Source organism: Microcaecilia unicolor, chromosome 6, assembly GCF_901765095.1.
Source record: "Microcaecilia unicolor chromosome 6, aMicUni1.1, whole genome shotgun sequence".
In the NCBI taxonomy this organism is placed as follows: domain Eukaryota; kingdom Metazoa; phylum Chordata; class Amphibia; order Gymnophiona; family Siphonopidae; genus Microcaecilia; species Microcaecilia unicolor.
In genome coordinates, this window is record NC_044036.1 from 189,907,919 (window position 1) to 189,927,861 (window position 19,943).

Consider the following 19,943-nt stretch of genomic DNA (forward strand, 5'->3'; position numbering starts at 1 on the left):
TAGCGATGCTCCGACTACCACCAGACACTTTGTGAAGACTCTGGGCGCAGACACCAGGCAAAAGGGTAGTACACAGTACTGAAAGTGCTGTGTCCCTAGCCGAAATTGAAGATACCTCCTCTGAGATGGAAGTATCGCGATGTGTGTGTAAGCATCCTTTAAATCCAGAGAGCATAGCCAATCGTTTTCCTGAATCATGGGAAGAAGGGTGCCCAGGGAAACCATCCTAAACTTTTCTTGGAGTAGGAATTTGTTCAGGGCCCCGTAGGTCTAGGATGAGACGCATCCCCCCTGTTTTCTTTTGCACAAGGAAGTACCTGGAATAGAATCCCAGCCCTTCTTCCCCTGGTGGAACAGGTTTGAACGCACTGGCCTTTAGAAGGGCGGAGAGTTCTTCTGCAAGTACCTGCTTGTGCAGGAAACTGTAGGATTGCTCCCAGTGGGCAATTTGGAGGTTTGGATTCCAGATTGAGAGTGTAACCTAACCGGACTATTTGAAAAACCCACCGGTTGGAGGTTATGAGAGGCCACCTTTGGTGAAAAAATATCAACCTCCCCCCTACCGGTATGTCGTCCGGAATGGACACTTTTACTGAGGCTATGCTGAACTGGAGCCAGTCAAAAGCCCATCCATTGCTTTTGCTGGGGAGCAGAATGGGCCTTAGTCGCACGCTGTTGACGAGAACGAGCGCACTGGGGTTGAGCCTGGGCAGGCTGCCGAGAAGCAGGAGTGTACCTATGCCTAGAGTAGGTATAGCGGGCACTCCTCCTCCCTCCAAAAAACCTCCTAGATGAGGAGGCAGTAGAAGAAAGCACCCGGTGGGAGAGAGAATCCATAGCATCATTATGCTTCTTGATTTGATCAACTAGATCCTCTACTTTTTCTCCAGTTGATTGTCCCCGGCAAGGAACATCCGCCATCCGCTGCTGGATTGTATGATCCAGGTCAGAGACACGCACCCATGAGAGTCTGTGCATCACTATACCTTGAGCAGCAATTCTGGATGTCACGTCAAAAGTGTCAAAAGTACCCCTGGCCAGGAACTTGAGGCACGCCTTCTGCTGCCTGACCACCTGGCGAAAAGGCTCGGCCAGCTCCGTAGGGAGTGCATCAACCAAGCTGGACAGTTGACGTATGAGTCCCGCAAGCGTACGCTCGTGAAGAGCAGGTATGACTGGATCTTGGCAGCGAGCATAGCAGCCTGATACATCTTCCTCCAAAAAGAATCAAGAGTCCTAGCTTCTCTGCTTGGGGGCGCCAAAGCATAGTCTCTAGTACTCCTGACTCTCTTGAGGGCAGAGTCCACCACCATGGAATTGTGGGGTAACTGAGACCTCATCAACCCAGGCTCACCATGAATCTGATAATGGGATTCAGCTTTTTTTCGGGACCACGGGGCCAGACAGAGGGGCTGACCAGTTTCGCATAAAGACTTCTTTCAGTAACTTTTGCAAAGGAACTGTCACAGCCTCTTTAGGTGGAGAAGAATAATCCAAGACCTCGAGCATCTCAGTCTTGGGCTCATCCTCAACCTCCACAGGAAAGGGAATAGCAGTAGCCATTTCCCGGACAAAAGAAGAAAAGGACAGACTCTCCGGTGGAGACAGTCTCCTTTCTGTCAGAGGGATCAGAGGGAATCCCAAAGGACTCATCAGAAGAGAAGTACCTGGGATCCTCATCTGACTCCCTCGAACACTCTTGCTCAGTGTCGGATAAAATCTGAGTTAAGGTGCTTCGACACTGGACCTGCCTCGACGCCGAGGAACGATGTCCTCTATGGTGATGTTGAGAGGTCAATGCCCTGTCTGACTTCAACAAAGCTCCCTCCACCGATGTCGAAGGGGAATCGACCTGGGTGGCAACCGACGTCGATGCCACAGGCGGCATCGCGGTCGGGGACCTCACCACAGGTAAAGGGCCAGACACTGCTGCAGCAGATGGTACAGAAGGCGCAAGCACCCCCGACACCGAAGCTGACTGACATAGCAGTCCCTCCAGAAGTTCTGGAAACAAGGCCCGGATACGCTCGTCAAGAGCCGCCATCGGAGAAGGCTGCGGGGTCGGTGGGATAGGCGGTGTTAGAATCCGTGGAGGCTCGGGAGCAGGCATCTGGCTGCTAGGAAGCCGACACATCGGCACCTCCTGTGTAGAGGGGGAGTGATCCCCTCTGCACCAACTCTTCTCGGGTGCCGACATCCTGGAGCTCCCGGTACCGTGCGTCGAAGGAGAACGATGACGGTGCTTCTTAGCCTTCGCTCGATGCCCGTCGAGACTCCTCGGTACCAAGGAGGACGTGGAATCCTCACGTCTCCTCGGGGCCGGGTTTGACAAAGGCCGGTCCCGGGGGGCCTGCATAACAGGAGGCCTCAAGGCAGGTGGAGACCCACTCGACACCTCACTGTTCCCAGCACAAGTTGGTCTCATAGCAGCCATTACCATTCTCCCTGACGTTGATGCTCCCTTCGATGTCGACGCCGACGCCCTCGGTACAGATGTCGATGTCAATGTCGAAGGACCGGACTGAGCCCCAAAAGGTTTTTCTCGTTGGGCCTCTCAAGTCACTTGAGTCTGTTTCTTCATAGCGGCTGGGCTATGGTCGGACCCAAGGCACTGGATACACCAAGTGTGGGTATCGGTACCTGAGATTGTCCGGTTGCACCAAGTACCACGCTTGAAGCAGCTGGGTGTCTTCGATGACATGAAAGGGAAAACGGCTTCTGCGAAATCAAAACACGCAATTGTGCCTACAAAACAGAAAAAGGCTCAAAAGAGAAAAGGGGAAAACCCAACCGCGCGGCCTAAAGGCAGGCAGCGACGAAAAAGAAAGAAAACTTAAAATAGGTGAAAAAAACTAAAAGGAAACTACGGGAACCTTATTTTTTTTTTTTTATGTTGAAGAAAAAAATAAGAAAAAGAAGTGAACGAACTCGCAATGAGTGAAGACTCTTCCTGGGCCTGAAGAGGAGCAGAAATGAATGCTGCCGCACCTCAACGCGGAGAAAGAAAAACTGAAGAGAAGTGCTCACGTGACGAGCGGAAAATCAATCCACGCATGTGTGGTGTGCGTAGCATGCACGCCAGAAGACTCTGGCAAAACTTTTTAAATATTTTGCTTTCAAAATGCTGCTTCCTGGGCCAACGCGGATGTCAACCTACATGTGAGAACAAGCAGCCTGCTTGTCCTAGGAGAATTGAAGATACTTCCAGTAGGCTGGAAGTATCAGGATATGAGTATATGCATCCTTTATGTCCAGAGAACATAGCCAATCATTTATCTGAATCATTGAGAGAAGGGTGCCCATGGAAACCATCATAAACTTTTCTCGGACTAGAAACTTGTTCAGGGCCTTTAGGTCTAGGATGGGACGCATCCCCCCGGTCTTCTTCTGCATAAGTAAGTACCTGGAAGAGAATCCCTGCCCTTCTTCCCCTGGTGGAACAGGTTCGATCGAATGGGCCTTTAGAAGGGCAGAGAGTTCCTCTGCAAGTACCTGCCTTTGCTGAGAGCTGAATGAATGAGCTCTCGGTGGGCAATTTGGAGGTTTGGATATACCAATTGATGGCGATCCGAGAGGACTATTAGAAGACGGCCACCTTGGTGAAAAAATTGCCTCCCTCCCGACGGCAAGTTGTCCGGGGCGGACACTGTTTCTGCGGCTATGCTCTGCTGGAGCCAGTCAAAAGCTCATCCTTGCTTGACTGGGGAGCAGCAGGGACCTTAGACGCACGCTGTTGACGTGAACGAATGTGCTCGGGCTGAGCCTGAGTAGGCTGAAGAGGTCGAAGGAGTGTACCTACGCCTACAGGAGCAGTGGGAACCACTCCCTGGCTTATGAAAAACCCTCCTAGCTGAGGAGGTAGATGCAGAAGGTGCCCGTGGGAGAGAGCAGAGATACTATGAATATGTTCCTGATTTGGTAATCGACCTCCTCAATAATCTCTTCAAAAAGGTTATCCCCCCGGCAAGGGGCATCCGCCAACCAATGCTGAACAGAGTGATCAGAAACACGCAGCCATGAGAGTCTGCACATTGCTATACCATAAGCAGAGATCCTGGATGCCACATCAAAAGTATCGTAAGTGACCCTGGCCAAGAACCTTTGACACGCCTTCTGCTGCTTGACCAACTAACGAAAAGGCTCAGCCTGCTCCAGAGGAAGCACATCCACCAAATCCGAAACTCATCAAGTTTCGCAAGTATACGCTCATGAAGAGCTGGTAGGATTGTATATAGGAGATGAGTATTGAAGCCTGGTACATCTTCCTCCCAATAGAATCCAGGGTTCTAGCTTCTCTGCCTGAGGGCACCGAGACACAGACTCTAGTACTCCAGGCTCTCTTGAGAGCGGACTCCATCACCATGAAATTGTGAGGTTCACTGTGGATCCAGATACTGGGTGTCAATTTTCTTGGGCATGGAAGGAACTGATAGAGGGGACCCAGTTCCTGACAAGGACTTCCTTGAGTACCTCATACAGAGGAGCAGTCACAGCCTCCATAAGAGGAGATGTGTAGTCCAGGAGCTCAAGCATCTTAGCCTGGACTTAATATCCACTTCCAAGGCAATGGAATGGCATCAGTCATTTCCTAACAAAGATGGAAATGAAAGGCTCTCTGGTGGAAACTATCTCCTTTCAGGTGGAGGGGAAGGTTCAGAGGGAACCATAAGACTCATCTGAGGAGAAGTATTTGGGTTCTTCCTCTGAATACTTTGATCGCTTCTCCTCTGTGTCAGACAGTGAGGAATATTTTCAAAGCACTAAGCCTTCCAAAGTTTCATAGGTTTCTATGGAACTTTGGAAGGCTAAGTGCTTTGAAAATATGCCTCAGTATCTCCCTATCGGATCTCCAAGACCGAACCTGCCTTGATGCCAAAGAACTGTGCCCTTGAGACCAGCGTCGAGAAACCAGCTCCTGTTTCAACTCCAGCGAAGCTGCCACCAACACATCGAAGGGGTACTGGCTTGGGTGGCAGTCGACACACAGAGCTGCAAGCGGGCGCGGCGTCAGAAGCTGCAACGGCAGGTATGGCAGGTGCAAGCACCCCCGAAACCAATGCACACTGCTTCATTAGGCCATCTAGCAGCTCTGGAGCAAGGCCTGATGTGCTAATCGCGGGCCAACACCAGGAAAGTTGGGTTGGCGGGTTGGGGTGCAGGCTGCGAACTGCTGGAGTCGATACAGGAGCAAGATCTCAGATGCTGGATTCAGGTGAATCGGCACCTCCTGTATGGAGAGGTTGAGCGATCCTCCCGGCGCCACGCTTCCCAGGAACTTCTCAACGCCCCAGAGCACCCAGCACCATGTGTTGAGGGAGACCTGGTGACGATGCTTCTTGGCCTTTGCCCAGTGCGTGTCACCAAGGCTCCTCGGTGCCAACGAGGAAGAAAAATCCTCACGTCGCCTCGGGGTGGGCTCTGACGATAGATGGTCCCGATGAGGCCTGCATAGCAGGAGAGCTCGAGACAGGTGGAGACCCACTCAACGCCTCACTCCTCCCAGTGTCTAAGTGTCTCAAAGAAGCCATGCCTACCGATGCTCCAAATGCCAGTGCGATGCTCAACATCGATGCCAATGCCTCGACCCTGATGCCGAGGAACCGGAATTGGCTGCAAACATTCTCTCTTGTTGAGCCTCTAGGGAAACCGCCTCCTCTTCTTCATGCAGAGAACACAGTTAGCAGGGCTATGGTCAGGCCCAACACACTTTAGACACCAAGAATGGTTGTCTTTTCCCGAGAGAGTCCAACTGCACTGGGTACAGCGCTTGAAGCCACTGGGAGACTTCATGGAAGTGGACAGGAAAACCTCGGCGGCTAAATTAAATGACTTGAGGGTGCCTGAAAAAGGGGCCAGGCAAGGAAAAAAGAAGGGTAAGAACAAGACCGGAATCAGGGCATAAAAACAGCCCAAAGACGTCAAAGAAGAAGAAAAGTTTGTTTTGCCCGGGTTTAACTTAAGAAAATAAAGGATGGGCTTAAAAGGAAAAAATAAAGGAAAATAGGAGAACAAAAATATAGCTGAAGGGCACTGAAAAGCTCTTTTAAACCTAGCGCCTGCAGGACTGTAACCACTCTACCTGTGGCAAGACGACTTTTGGTTGCAGAATCCGCTCCGATGAGCCAGTCGTCGAGATAAGGGTGAACTCTGATACCCTCTCGCCTGAGACAGGCAGCTATGACCACCATTACCAACACTGCAAACCGGTGAAACCGCTGATGCGGGGGCCAGATAGGAATGTGCAAATACGCTTCTTTTTAGGTCCAGAGACATGAGAAACTCTCCTGGCTGTACCGCCGCAATGACGAGCGCAGGGTTTCCATGCAAAGTGTCGTACTCTGAGGGCTCTCATTGACTCTTCGTAAGTCGAGGATCGGTCTGAAAGATCCACCTTTTAAAGTACCACAAAATAAATGGGAGTAGCGAACGCAGCCATGTTTGGCGGGAGGCACCAGGGTCACCGCTCTGAGGTGCAGCAAGACTGTAAGGTCTCCTCTACAGTCGCCGTTTGACAGTGCCGCATCGGGACTCTCAAAAAAATAAACGTCTCTCACCGGGGCACCGAATTCCAATCGTTAACCTTCTCTGATCGGTCCATGACCCACTGATCCGAACTAATCTTGGTCCCACTTCCCTCGAGAAAGAGGGAAAGACGTCCCCTACTGCAGGAATCGAGGAGTGGACCGGCGCCCCATCATTGTGGAGGACGTCCTTCAACTCCTGGCCGAGGCCCGGCCGCTGCGGAACATTTGTCGAGCGAAAGGAGTTCCTTCTGCTGAAAACGGGCACGTTGAGAAAGCCAGCAGAACGCCCGGGCGATACCTGCGAGCTTCATGGAAGCTAAGGTCTGGAAGAGTAGGGAAAAAAAGGACACTTGGAAGCAGGCCTCGGCCTATCTTAGAGTCCCCTAGGTCTTTAACAATCTTCTCCAATGTCTCTCAAATAATAGACGGCCTCGAAAGGGTACCTCACCAGCCTTTGCTTAGAGGCCATGTCAGCCGCCCAATGCCGCAGCCAAAGAAGGCGGCGGGCAGAAACCGCCACAGACATCTGCTTAGCCGAAGCTCTGACCAAATCATAAAGGGCATCAGCAAAAATGACAGGGCAGACTCCATCCGCGAGACAACCTCAGAGTGGGACCCCGCACCATCAGCGGGCTGATCCACTGCCTGTTGTAACCAGGAAAAACAGGCCCGGGCTGCATAGGAACTGCAAATAGTCACCCTTAAGGCAAGGCCTGATATTTCAAAGGACCGCTTCAGCGCGGATTCTAGCCGCCGGTCCTGCACGTCTTTAAAGCGACCCCTCCCTCTACTGGGAGAGTGGTCTTTTTAGTCACAGCCATGACCAACGCATCCACTTTAGGCATCCCAAAAAGGGCCAAGTGATCCTCACTCAGAGGGTAAAGCTGACCCAAAGTCCTGGCCACTTTCAAAGGCCCATCGGGGTCAGACCATTGAGCTGAAATAAACTCCTGGATGGAGTCATGCACAGGAAAAGCCCGAGCAGGCTTCTTAGTACTCGCTATCCTAGGATAACAGAGGAATGCATTGCACTCGGCAGGATCTTCAATCGAGAGGGCCTGCAAGGCGTCAGCAATGAGAGCTGGCAGCCTCGACGCGGTGGAAATCTGAACCGCACTGGGATCATCCAAGTGCAGTGGCAAACAGGAACCCTCATCTGGATCATCTGTCCATGAGGGCCTGCCAGATCCCTCAGTCTCCCCACAGCCTGACCACGGGGGGGGGGGGGGGGGGGGGGAGATGCGCCACTCTCAGTCCTACCAATGCTCAGGGGAAGAATTAACATCTGCAGCCATCCCTGGGCCATCAAAACCTGGAGGGAATCCAGAATGCAACGCAGTGTCAGAGCTCTTTTTAACATGAAGGCCTTATGCATCAATAGCACAAACTCCGGGGAGAAATACTCACTCTGGCCCTCCGCCTCCGAATTAGGAGAAGCGGAGGCTGGAGCTCCTCTAGCAGCCTCGAAACGAGGCGTCCCCCTACACTCAGACTTCTTCGCAACTGCTAGGGCCGAGTCATGCGGCGCTTCCAAAATGGCACCCGCTGCCAGCTCCATCGAGCGGGAAGAATCACCGCTCACCATGCTCGTACTAGTATGAACGTCTAAGCACGTACTGCAAAGCCCCGCTGCTGACCTGTGTTTACCACAGTGGGAGCAGCGCTTAACTCCTTCAGCAGCCATCGCCCGACTGGATGGAAATATAGAAATAAAATGGTGGCTTCGAACCAAAACTTACCCTGCACAGAACACTGTCCGCGGGAACCTCCCCGGAGGAGCTGGGCACCACTCTCACCTCAGAAGACCGAGTCAATGAGCTCCGGTCAAGCTGCACTGAACTAGAATCTCTGGAGAAAGCCTCAGATATAGAAACGCTGTATAAGCGCCCCCCCTTTTTTTTTTTTTTTTACCACTGTGAGGAAAGTTGGAGGCAGGCAGCAACAGAGGGACTCCAAGAGGAGGGGGAATGGGTAAGGCAGGGATAGGGCGAACATATACGCCTTTAAAGTGGGCACCACCAGCCACAACACCCCCGCTCTACTGGCAAAGCACAGGAGCCACCCCAGGCAGAAATCCAGGAGCTGATCAAGCGACGTCCTGAATATAATTAGGTCTGCCACCTCCATTGGGCAGCGGAAGCCATGGGCTTTCTACTATCCTGAAAAGGAATGCATGTTCCCTCCAAATACTTAATCACCCCAACCTTGTGTCTGCTCACGACAGTTTTTACACAGGGCAGCAGCAGGCTCCTCAATTAGAAAGAAACCCAGCAGTCAGTAGATATAATAGTATAGTTTATTAGCATTGGTATCTTACCCAAAGATAGTACAGGCAAATCAGGCAGTCACATGGTAGAACAGCACCTCACGACGCGTCTCTCTCCAGCCTTCTGGAGTCTTCTGAAGTCTTCTACACTAATACCCTTCTGACTGCCCTTTTTATACCATTTTGACCCTATTCATTTCAATGGACCCTAGCTTTCTCACCAGAGCTCTTGGCTCTTATCTGTTGATAAGAATGACTTCACATATTCCCAAACTCTAAGTATAAACAAATTATGTTTAGGACAACATCTACGAAGAAATGACTTCACAGGTCATTTTGCCCTCCTCAGCTCCCCCTCCCTCTACTTGCACCTGACCCATTACTAACTCTTGCATTAGCCAAAACATCTTCACTCATGACTTCTCACAGGTGCAAGTCCCAGGATTGTTGACAAGAGCAAATGCCCCCTCCCTTGCCATCTCTCTGGGAACTCACTTCAGCTTTTGCTGTAGTGAAATGTATTCTGTATCAGAGATGATTTTTGATTCCAAAAGGCCTAGCTCTTAGCCTGAGCCATTGGCCTGTATTTCAGTGAGAGCAAGTGACAGTATATTTATACAGTCCACATGTGCTAGGAGATAGAGAAATACTGAAGGCAGAAGGGGGCTAGCCATCCAATGATCACTGTGGTTTTTCAGTGTTCTCTATCTCCACCTGCTGGTAGGAGGATACAACCCATCAGTTAATGGATTCATCTGCTGCTGATGACAAGGAATGGCCTCTTCCTCCTGCTGCCAAGGAAAGTCATGATGGCAGAGTAAGTCAGGACAAGGGGAAAATGAAGAGCAAGTGAGGGTGCAATAGTGAGAGTGGCAGTTGGGGTGAGAGGCCAAAAATGGGTATCAGAGGGGAGTGTGTGGGGAAAAAAATGAATGAGACAATTGAAAAGGGTGAATGGGAAGGGAAAATTAGGTTCTTACCTTGGTAATTTTCTTTCCTTTAGTCATAGCAGATGAAGCCATTACGTATGGGTTGTGTCCATCAACCAGCAGGGGGAGATAGAGAGCACTCAAATTTCACAGTGCCACATGGTCAGCTAGCTCCACTGTCTCTTCAGTATTTGAAGCTTCCAAAGCAGTATAACAAACCGCAATGGAAATAACATGAACTTTCCTCACAGCGAATGATGGCCCCATAACAAGGGCATGAACTCAAAAGGAGGGAATGAACACATCCTCCTGGAGGGAATAAACTCGTCCTCCTCTTTGTATTTATGGAGGGAATACACACATCCTCCTGTAGCGAATGAACTCAACCTCCTACACATGAACTGGAGGGAATGAACTCATCCTCCTATAAGTGAACATGAATCCTGAGACTGTTTTCCAACTTTCTCCCAAGGAAGGATTAGAACTTCAGGAACAAGAACAGAACCTGAAACAGATTCACAGCATACAGACAATCATACAGGGAGGGCTCATGGCTTCATCTGCTATGACTAAAGGAAAGAAAATTACCAAGGTAAGAACCTAATTTTCCCTTCCTTGTCATCAAGCAGATGAAGCCATTACGTATGGGATGTATCAAAGCAATCCCTATATAGGGTGGGAACAAGTCACACCACGCGCTAGCACTTGTGCTCCAAAACGCGCATCCCTCCTAGCAGCCACATCCAGCCTGTAATGTCGGGCAAATGAGAGCTTCGAAGCCCATGTTGCTGCACTGCAAATCTCATGAAGAGAGAGTGCTCCAGTTTCAGCCCAAGAGGAAGAAATCGCTCTTGTAGAATGCACCTTAAAGGCTACAGGCGGAGGCCGGCCAGCAAGCAGATAAGCTGAAAAGATAGCTTCTTTGAGCCAGCGGGCAATAGTGGCTTTAGACGCTGGAGACCCTCTGCGAGAACATGATAGTAAAACAAACAAATGATCAGAGGTCCTGAAAGAATTAGTAACTCACAGATACTGCAACACAGTCCTGCGCTCATCCAACAGGTGCAACTGCACAAAGGATTCTGGAAACTCCTCCTTAACAAAAGAGGGTAGAAAAATAGGCTGGTTTAGGTGAAACGCTGAAACCACCTTAGGCATGAAAAAAGGCACGGTACGAACCGTGACCCCGGACTCTGAAAATTGCAGAAATGAGTCTCGACAGGACAGCGCCTGGAGTTCTGACACTCGTCTCGCCGAAGTAATGGCTACCAGAAAAACGGCCTTTAGTGTCAAATCTTTGACATTCGCCGAAGCGGCTCAAAAGGAGAACCCTGCAGCGCCTTCAAACTAGCCCCAGGTTCCAAGCTGGACAAGGTGCCCGCACGGGAGGACGGAGCCGAAGCACCCCTCTGAGAAACCGTGCCACATCTGGATGAGCAGCTAAAGACACGCCTGCAACCTTACCATAAAGGAAGACCAATGCTGCCACTTGCACCCGCAGGGAATTATAGGCCAAGCCTTTTTGTACACCTTCCTGCAAAAAGTCCAGAATCGGCAAGACAGGAGCCCGCATGGGTGTGATCGCTTTTGAAACACACCAAGCCTCAAACTGGCGCCAGATCCTGGCATAAGCCACGGAAGTGGAACGCTTGCGGGCCTGCAGGAGAGTGGAAATAACATTATTGGAATAGCCTTTGCCTCTCAATTGCGCCCTCTCAATAGCCATGCCGTAAGACCAAAATGGCAGGCGTCCTCCATGGCCACCGGTCCCTGCGACAACAGGTTCGGTACCAGAGGTAAAGGAAGGGGAGCCTCCACTAGCATCTGTCGGAGGTCAGCATACCAAGGCCCCCTGGGCCAATCCGGGGCGATGAGAACAACTTCTCCTGGATGAAGCCGAATCCGCAGGTGCACACGCCCTATCAAGGGCCACGGAAGAACACATACCAGAGGCCAGGGCTCAGCCAAGGCATCCAACCCGGCTGAGCGAGGATCTCTCCGTCTGCTGAAAAGCATGGGACTTTGGCATTTGAACTTGTCGCCATAAGATCCATTACGGGCTTGCCCCATTTGGCACATATCTGCAGGAATACTTCGTCTGCCAGTTCCCATTCCGCTGGATCGATTTGATGCCTGCTAAGATAATCGGCTTGCACGTTGCTCTGACCTGCCGACAGAAACTGAAGATGCAGCTCGGCCCAGTGGCAAATCTGTTCGGCCTGCGCGGCCAGCGCTCTGCACCGAGTGCCGCCTTGTCAGTTTATGTAGGCCACTGTTGTCGTGTTGTCCGACATTATTCTGACAGCCAATACTTCCAGGGTCACTTGAAAGGCAAGAAGCGCCTGAAACACCGCTTTCAACTCTAGGCGATTGATGGACCACTCCAACTCGTCGGGTGTCCAAAGACCCTGGGCATGCTTCCCCTTGCAATGTGCGCCCCAGCCCTTCAGGCTGGCATCTGTCACCACTAGGCACCAATCGGGGAGCGCCAGCAGCATTCCTCGCCGCAGCATACTGTCTGAGAGCCACCACTCCATGTTGAGTCGGGCCGCAGGGAGCCAAGAGAGTCTGCATTGATAATCCTGAGATACTGGAGACCATCGTTGAAGCAGGGAATACTGCAGAGGTCTCAGGTGCGCTCTCGCCCAGGGCACCAAATCCAAGGTGGCCGTCATCGATGCCAACAGCTGGACAATGTCCCAAGCTCTCGGGCGGGGTATCCTCACGAGCAGACGGACCTGATTCTGAAGCTTGCACCGCCTTTGCTCGGGTAGGAATACATACCCCGAGTCTGTGTCGAACCGTGCCCCCAAATACTCTAGAGATTGCGAGGGGGTCAGGTGACTTTTGGCTACATTGAAGACCCAGCCCAGAGATTGCAGTACTGAGACCACTCTGGCTGTAGCTTGATGGCTCTCTGTTGCGGAGTCCGCTCTGATGAGCCAGTCGTCTAGGTACAGGTGAACCCGGATACCTTCTCGCCTGAGAAAAGCAGCTGCTACCACCATTACCTTGGAAAAGGTCCGGGGAGCTGTGGCGAAGCCAAAGGCAAGGCCCGAAACTGGAAATGTTTTCCCATCACCGCAAACCGCAGAAACGTCTGGTGCAGCGGCCAAATTGGAATGTGCAAGTAAGCTTCTTTCAGGTTCAGAGACGTGAGAAACTCTCCTGGCTGTACCGCCGCACTGACGGAGTGCAGGGTTTCCATGTGAAAATGCTGCACTCTTAGGGACTTGTTTAATTCTTTTAAGTCCACAATAGGGTGAAAAGACCCACCTTTTCACGGCACCACAAAGTAAATGGAGTAACGGCCGCAGCCGAAATCGGCAGGAGGCATCGGGGGAAACCGCCCCAATGTGAATCAAGCCTTGCAAGGTCTCCTCTACTGCCGCCCGTTTGGCGGCAGAACCGCATCGGGACTCCACAAACACGTCTCTTATCGGGGCATCGAATTCTATTCGGTATCCTCGGGTAGGTCCAAGACCCACTGATCTGAGGTAATCTTGGCCCACTCCTCGAGAAAGAGGGAAAGACGTCCTCCTATAACAGGAATTGAGGAGGGGGCCGGCGCACCCTCATTGAGAGGGTCACCCTTGAACTCCAGGTGTTGAGCCTGCTGCTGCGGAACGTTTGTCCGAGCGAAAGGAGTTCCTCTGCTGAAAACCGGCCACGAAAAGTGGACCCAGCAGAATGCCCCGGGCGGTACCTTCTAGCTTCACGGAAGCGAGGTCTATAAGAGGAGTGAACCGCCTGACGCTTGGAGGGAGGCCGCGGCCTATCCTCAGGTAAGCACTGGGGTTTAGCATCTCCCAGGCCTTTCACAATTTTCTCCAACTCCTCACCCAACAGGAGAAGGCCTTGAAAGGGCAACTTCACCAACCTTTGCTTAGAGGCCATGCCCGCCGCCCAATGTCGTAGCCACAGAAGACGGCGAGCCGCCACTGCTACAGTCATCTGTTTAGCCGAAGCTCTGACAATATCAGAAAGGGCGTCAGCCAAAAAGGACAAGGCCAACTCTATTCGCGGAACCACTTCAGACAAGGGCTCCATCACCGGGCTGTTCCACTGCCTGTTCCAACCATGCCAGACAGGCTCCAGAAGCATAACAACTGCATGCAGACGCCCAAATAGTAAGACCAGCAATTTCAAAGGACCGTTTAAGTGCTGATTCCAGTCTACGGTCTTGCATGTCCTTCAGGGCAACACCTCCTTCAACCGGGAGGGTAGTTCTCTTTGTCACAGCTGTGACTAGGGCATCCACCTTAGGCATTGCAAAGCGAGCCAAATGCTCCTCACTCAGAGGGTATAATTGCCCCATAGCCCTGGAAACTTTCAAAGGTCCTTCGGGGTCAGCCCATTGAGCTGAAATAAGCTCTTGGATGGAGTCATGCAAAGGAAAGGCTCGAGCAGGCAGTAAGGGGGGCCGTAGAAAACCCCTGTGGCTGAGCTCTTTTAAGCATATATGCATTATGAAGCAATAATACAAAGTCAGGGGAGAAAACTCGCCCTGGGCACCCGGTTCCAGTCCGGGGCTAGTAGCTCTTTGGCCAGCCTCAATTCGAGGGCCCCCTTCCGGTCCTCCAGACCTCAGCGGGGGTCGCGACATGTGGTTGCTTTCAAATGGTACCAGCTCCTCCAAGCAGGAAGAATCATCACTCGCCATGCTCGGGCCAGCTCTTACGCCTGAACAGCACGTTTTACAGAGTCCCGCTGCTGATCTGCGCTTGCCACACTTGGAACAGCACTTAACACTCTCTGCAGCCATCGCCAAAAAAACGGCGGAAATGGCAGTTTCGCTCCAAAACGTCCCGATCGCGGGCCCTCCCCGGAGGAGTCAGAAAACTCTTACCTCACTGGACCGAGTATACAAGCTCCGGTCACGGTGTAGAAACTGAAGAAAACCTCTTGCTTTTTTTTTTTTTTTTTTTTTTTTTTTTAACGCTGTGAGAAAAGTAGAGAAAACAGCAAAAGAGGCAATCAAATCAACTCCGGAGGTACAGAACAGTGGGAAGGCGAACCAATGTGCCTGCATCCACCAAGTATAGGTGGGAAAGAGCAGGGAAAAATGAAACTAATGTGCTCACATACACTGGAGAGATGGGTAGGGCAGGGAAAGGGCTAACCTATGTGCCTTTAAAGTGAGCTGCTATAGCCTCTAATACCCCGGCTAACAACTGGCAAGCCAGGAGCCACCCCCAGGCAGATTTTTAAGGAGCTGATCAAGCTGCAAACCACCCTGCTTGGGGAGATAGAGAATACTGAAGAGGCAGTGGAGCTAGCTGACCATGTGGCACTGTGAAATTTGAGTGCTCTCTATCTCCCCCTGCTGGTGTGATGGACACAACCCATACCTAATGGCTTCATCTGCTTGATTTATTTTAGTTACATTTGTACCCCGCGCTTTCCCACTCATGGCAGGCTCAATGCGGCCTTACATATACAGGTACTTATTGTACCTGGGGCAATGGAGGGTTAAGTGACTTGCCCAGAGTTACAAGGAGCTGCCTGTGCCTGAAGTGGGAATTGAACCAGTTCCTCAGTTCCCCAGGACCAGAGTCCACCACCCTAACCACTAGGCCACTCCTCCACTCTTGACAAGGAAAGAATGGATTGCATCAGAGGAAGGGCGCAAATGAACTGTCTCTCCTCTTCCCCAGTGCTAGATTTCCTCCTGTCCCCAGTCTTCCTTTCTTTTCCCTATTCACCGCTCCCCCATGCCTTATGCATCTTCCTTAAGATCTGTGCTCCATTTTGCTTCTCTGAAAGCCACTCTCTTTGCTGTGATTTCCCTCCTTTTCTCACCCCATCCCCCTGATTACTTTCTCCTTCCTCCTTTTTTTTCCCACTCTATGTCTCCCTCTTCAATGCTGAACATTATGATTCCTCCTCGTAGCTAATAAAAGAATGGAATAAATTAACTAGGCACATAAATGTAAGAAAATGACTTTTTATACCATACGAAAAACAAAACCTTAATTTAATAAGAAAATATATGCAAATTAAGAAAGTGTATGATAAATGATGCAGAATTTTCAAACTCTTGCTAAAGAATCTTACAAATTCTACTACAGGAAGCCAGAAGCTGTGCTTTTACTGCTGCCCATAGTTCCTCTGTATCCTTCAGATTCTGAATTTATGAAGAGGTTTCAACCCTGCAACCCATCTTGAAGACAGCCATCTTTAAGTTCAGAACCTCTCTACTTCTATGGTTCAGTTCTAATCGGAGTCTAATACTGACCCACACAGTACAGTGACCACTAGGCGATAAGATTAATGACACTTTCATCATTACCAAATTCAATACAGCTTTCCCTTAGATGGGGGCTCTTTGGCAAGATGCTTGAGAAATGTGCTTCACAATGCATTCAAGACCTACGTCTAGCTCCATCCCTGGCCGCCATCTGGGCTAAAGGCCTACCTATTTGATGCTGCTTTTGACTCCTAACTTGTCACTTGCTCGTAACCTTTATCTTGTCTTCCTCTCTTCAATAGTCCCTTTCCCTATGTGTCCTTCTGTCTGTCCTACCCTTATCCTTATTGGTCTTGTCTGTCCTGATTTAGATTGTAAGCTCTTTTGAGCAGGGACTGTCTTTTCTTCATGTTCAATTGTAAAGCGCTGCGTACGACTGGTAGCGCTATAGAAATGATTTATAGTAGTAGTAGTAGGTAGCACTGCAACAGGTAGGCTCCAACTAATATTTAAGTTACTTACAAGCAGAAGATCCCCTTTGTGTGCCCTCTTTGTCTCTTGTCAGAATCCAACTATTTGGAGACCTACATATTACTCCCAGTATACAGACACCGTCTGTTTTTCTAGAGCAAACCACAAAGATTCACCATCTCCTATTCTCCCTTTATTTCAGTGGCTAATATCGTCTGGCATTACAAGAATTAAAACAAAATTGATAAGCCAATAATAAAAGACTGAGAAGATCCAAAAACAATTACCCCTTCACATTCCCTTCCCCAAAAGGTGTTAAAATGAGTCAGTGTCTACGCACAGCTAGTGGCATACCGGGCCCACAAAATCCGGAAGGACATGGGACTAAGTCTAGATAATCTGCACAACTATACACAATTCAGAAAACAAGTAAAAACAACCCAAAAATTCCTATGCTAAAGCTATTCTATTCTCATGTACCTGAAATGACGTCAAATCAAAGTATGTTATAAATTCTGAGGAACTGTCCAGGAATCTCTTTCAATACTTGAAAACCACTTAGAATCCTTGTAAACCACTTAGAACCTTTTTGGTATAAGCGGTCTACAAATACAAATAAAGTAAAGTAAGCCCACCTCTTCCTTTGTTGCAGCTGCTGGAACCCCCTCTAGTCTGACAAATTTGCTAGCAGTCTCATCATTGGCATTTCTCCTGTAATCTTTGTCCTAGAGATAAGAAAAAAAACATGACAAAGGTTAGTTGGCAAGATACGGGAAAATTAGGTTCTTACCTTGGTAATTTTCTTTAGTCATAGCAGATGAAGCCATTACGTATGGGTTATGTCCATCAACCAGCAGGGGAGATAGAGAGCACTCAAACTTTCACAGTGCCCTCTTGGCCAGCTAGCTCCACTGCCTCTTCAGTATTTGAAGCTTCCAAAGCAGTATGGCAAACCGCAATGGGAATCACAGAGCTTTCCTCACAGCGAACGATGGCCCATCACAAGGGCATGAACTCATAAAGGAGGGAATGCACATCCTCCTGGAGGGAATAAACTCATCCTCCTTATTGTATAAGTGGAGGGGAACACACGCGCCTCCTGGAGGGAATCACACATCCTCCCAACACACTGGAGGGAATGAACTCATCCTCCTATTATAGAACTGGAGGGGAAAAACACGCGCCTCCTGGAGGGAATGAACACATCCTCCTAAATTTAAACTGAACATGAATCCTGAAGATTGTTTCCAACTTTCTCCCAAGGAAGGAACTTCAGGAAATTAGAACAGAACCTGAAAAACAGATTCACAGCATACAGACAATCATACAGGGAGGGCTCATGGCTTCATCTGCTATGACTAAAGGAAAGAAAATTACCAAGGTAAGAACCTAATTTTCCCTTCCTTGTCATCAAGCAGATGAAGCCATTACGTATGGGATGTAACAAAGCAATCCCTAGATAGGGTGGAACAAGCCACACCACGCGCTAGCACTTGTGCACCAAACGCGCATCCCTCCTAGCAGCTACATCCAGCCTGTAATGTCGGGCAAAGGACAGCTTAGAAGCCCATGTTGCTGCACTGCATATCTCTTGAAGAGAGAGTGCTCCAGTTTCAGCACAAGAGGAAGAAATCGCTCTAGTAGAATGTGCCTTAAAGGCTACAGGCGGAACCCTGCCGGCCAGCAGATAAGCTGAAAAGATAGTTTCTTTGAGCCAGCGGGCAATAGTGGCCTTAGACGCTGGAGACCCTCTGCGAGAACCGGATAGCAAAACAAACAGATGATCAGAAGTCCTGAAAGAGTTAGTAACTCGCAGATACTGCAGCAGAGTCCTGCACACATCCAAAAGGTGCAGCTGCCCAAAAGATTCTGGAAACTCTTCCTCTGAAAAAGAGGGCAAGAAAATAGGCTGGTTTAAGTGAAAGGCTGAAACCACCTTAGCATAAAGGAAGGCACGGTCCGAACCGTGACTCCGGACTCTAAAAATTGCAGAAATGGGTCTCTACAGGACAGCGCCTGGAGCTCTGACACCCGTCTCGCCGAGGTTATGGCCACCAGAAAAAACGGCCTTCAGTGTCAAGTCTTTCTCCGATGCTCGCCGAAGCGGCTCAAAAGAGATGCCTGCAGGGTTTTCAAAACTAGCCCCAGGTTCCAAGCTGGACAGGGTGCTCGCACTGGAGGTCGGAGACGAAGCACCCCTCTAAGAAACCGTGCCACATCTGGGTGAGCAGCCAAAGACACGCCTTCCACCTTACCACGAAGGGAGGCCAACACTGCCACCTGCACCCGCAGGGAATTATAGGCCAAGCCTTTTTGTACACCTTCCTGCAAAAAGTCCAGAATCGGTGAGACAGGAGCCCGCATTGGAACAATGGCTCTGGAAGCACACCAAGACTCAAACAGGCACCAAATCCTGGCATAAGCCACGGAAGTGGACCGCTTGCGGGCTTGCAGGAGAGTGGAAATAACTTTATTGGAATAACCTTTATCCCTCAATTGCGCCCTCTCAATAGCCATGAAGTAAGACCAAAGCGGCCGGTGTCCTCCATGGCTACCGGTCCCTGAGTCAACAGGTTCGGTACCAGAGGTAACGGCAGAGGAGCCTCCAGGAGCATCTGTCAGAGGTCTGCTTACCAAGGTCTCCTTGGCCAATCCGGGGCGATGAGGACCACTTCTCCTGGGTGCAGCCGAATCCGCAAGAGCAGGCGCCCTATCAAGGGCCATGGGGAAACACATAAAAGTAGACCCGGAGGCCAGGGTTGAGCCAAGGCATCCAACCCCGCCGAGCGAGGATCTCTCCGTCTGCTGAAGAAGCACGGGACTTTGGTATTGGCACTTGTCGCCATTAGATCCATCACGGGCTTGCCCCATTTGGCACAGATCTGCAGGAATACTTCGTCTGCCAGATTCCATTCTGCTGGATCGATCTGATGCCTGCTCAGATAATAGGCCTGCACATTGCTCCGACCTGCAATATGAGCTGCCGACAGACACTGAAGATGCAGCTCGGCCCAGTGGCAAATCAGTACGGCCTGCGCGACTAGTGCTCTGCACCTTGTTCCGCCTTGTCGATTTATATAGGCCACCGTTGTCGTGTTGTCCGACATCACTCTGACAGCCAATCCTTCCAGGGTCACTTGAAAGGACAGAAGCGCCTGAAACACCGCTTTCAACTCTAGGCGGTTGATGGACACTCCGACTCCTCGGGTGTCCATAGACCCTGGGCATGCTTCCCCTTGCAGAGTGCGCCCCAGCCCTTCAGGCTGGCATCTGTTACCACTAGGCATCAAACGGGGAACGTCAGCGGCATTCCTCGCCGCACCATGCTGTCCGAGAGCCACCACTCCATGCTGAGACGGGCCGCAGGGAGCCAAGTAACTCTGCATTGGTAATCCTGAGAAATAGGAGGACCAACTCCGGAGTAGGGAATACTGTAGAGGTCTCAGGTGCGCTCCTCAGCCCAGGGTACCACTTCCATCGTGGCTGTCATCGATCCAGCAGCTGGACAATGTCCCCAAGCTCGCGGGCGGGGCATCCTCAGGAGCAGACGGACCTGATTCTGA

The 19,943-nt window shown here is 50.6% G+C and overlaps 1 protein-coding gene across 1 annotated transcript in view; it reads right to left on the reverse strand.

Moving 5' to 3' along the window:
• Positions 1-19,943, reverse strand: part of RBM6 (RNA binding motif protein 6) — a 631,054-nt gene that overhangs the window by 534,411 nt on the left and 76,700 nt on the right. The window contains 1 exon segment of the mRNA XM_030205417.1: positions 17,016-17,105. Coding sequence (XP_030061277.1) covers positions 17,016-17,105 — 90 coding nt within the window.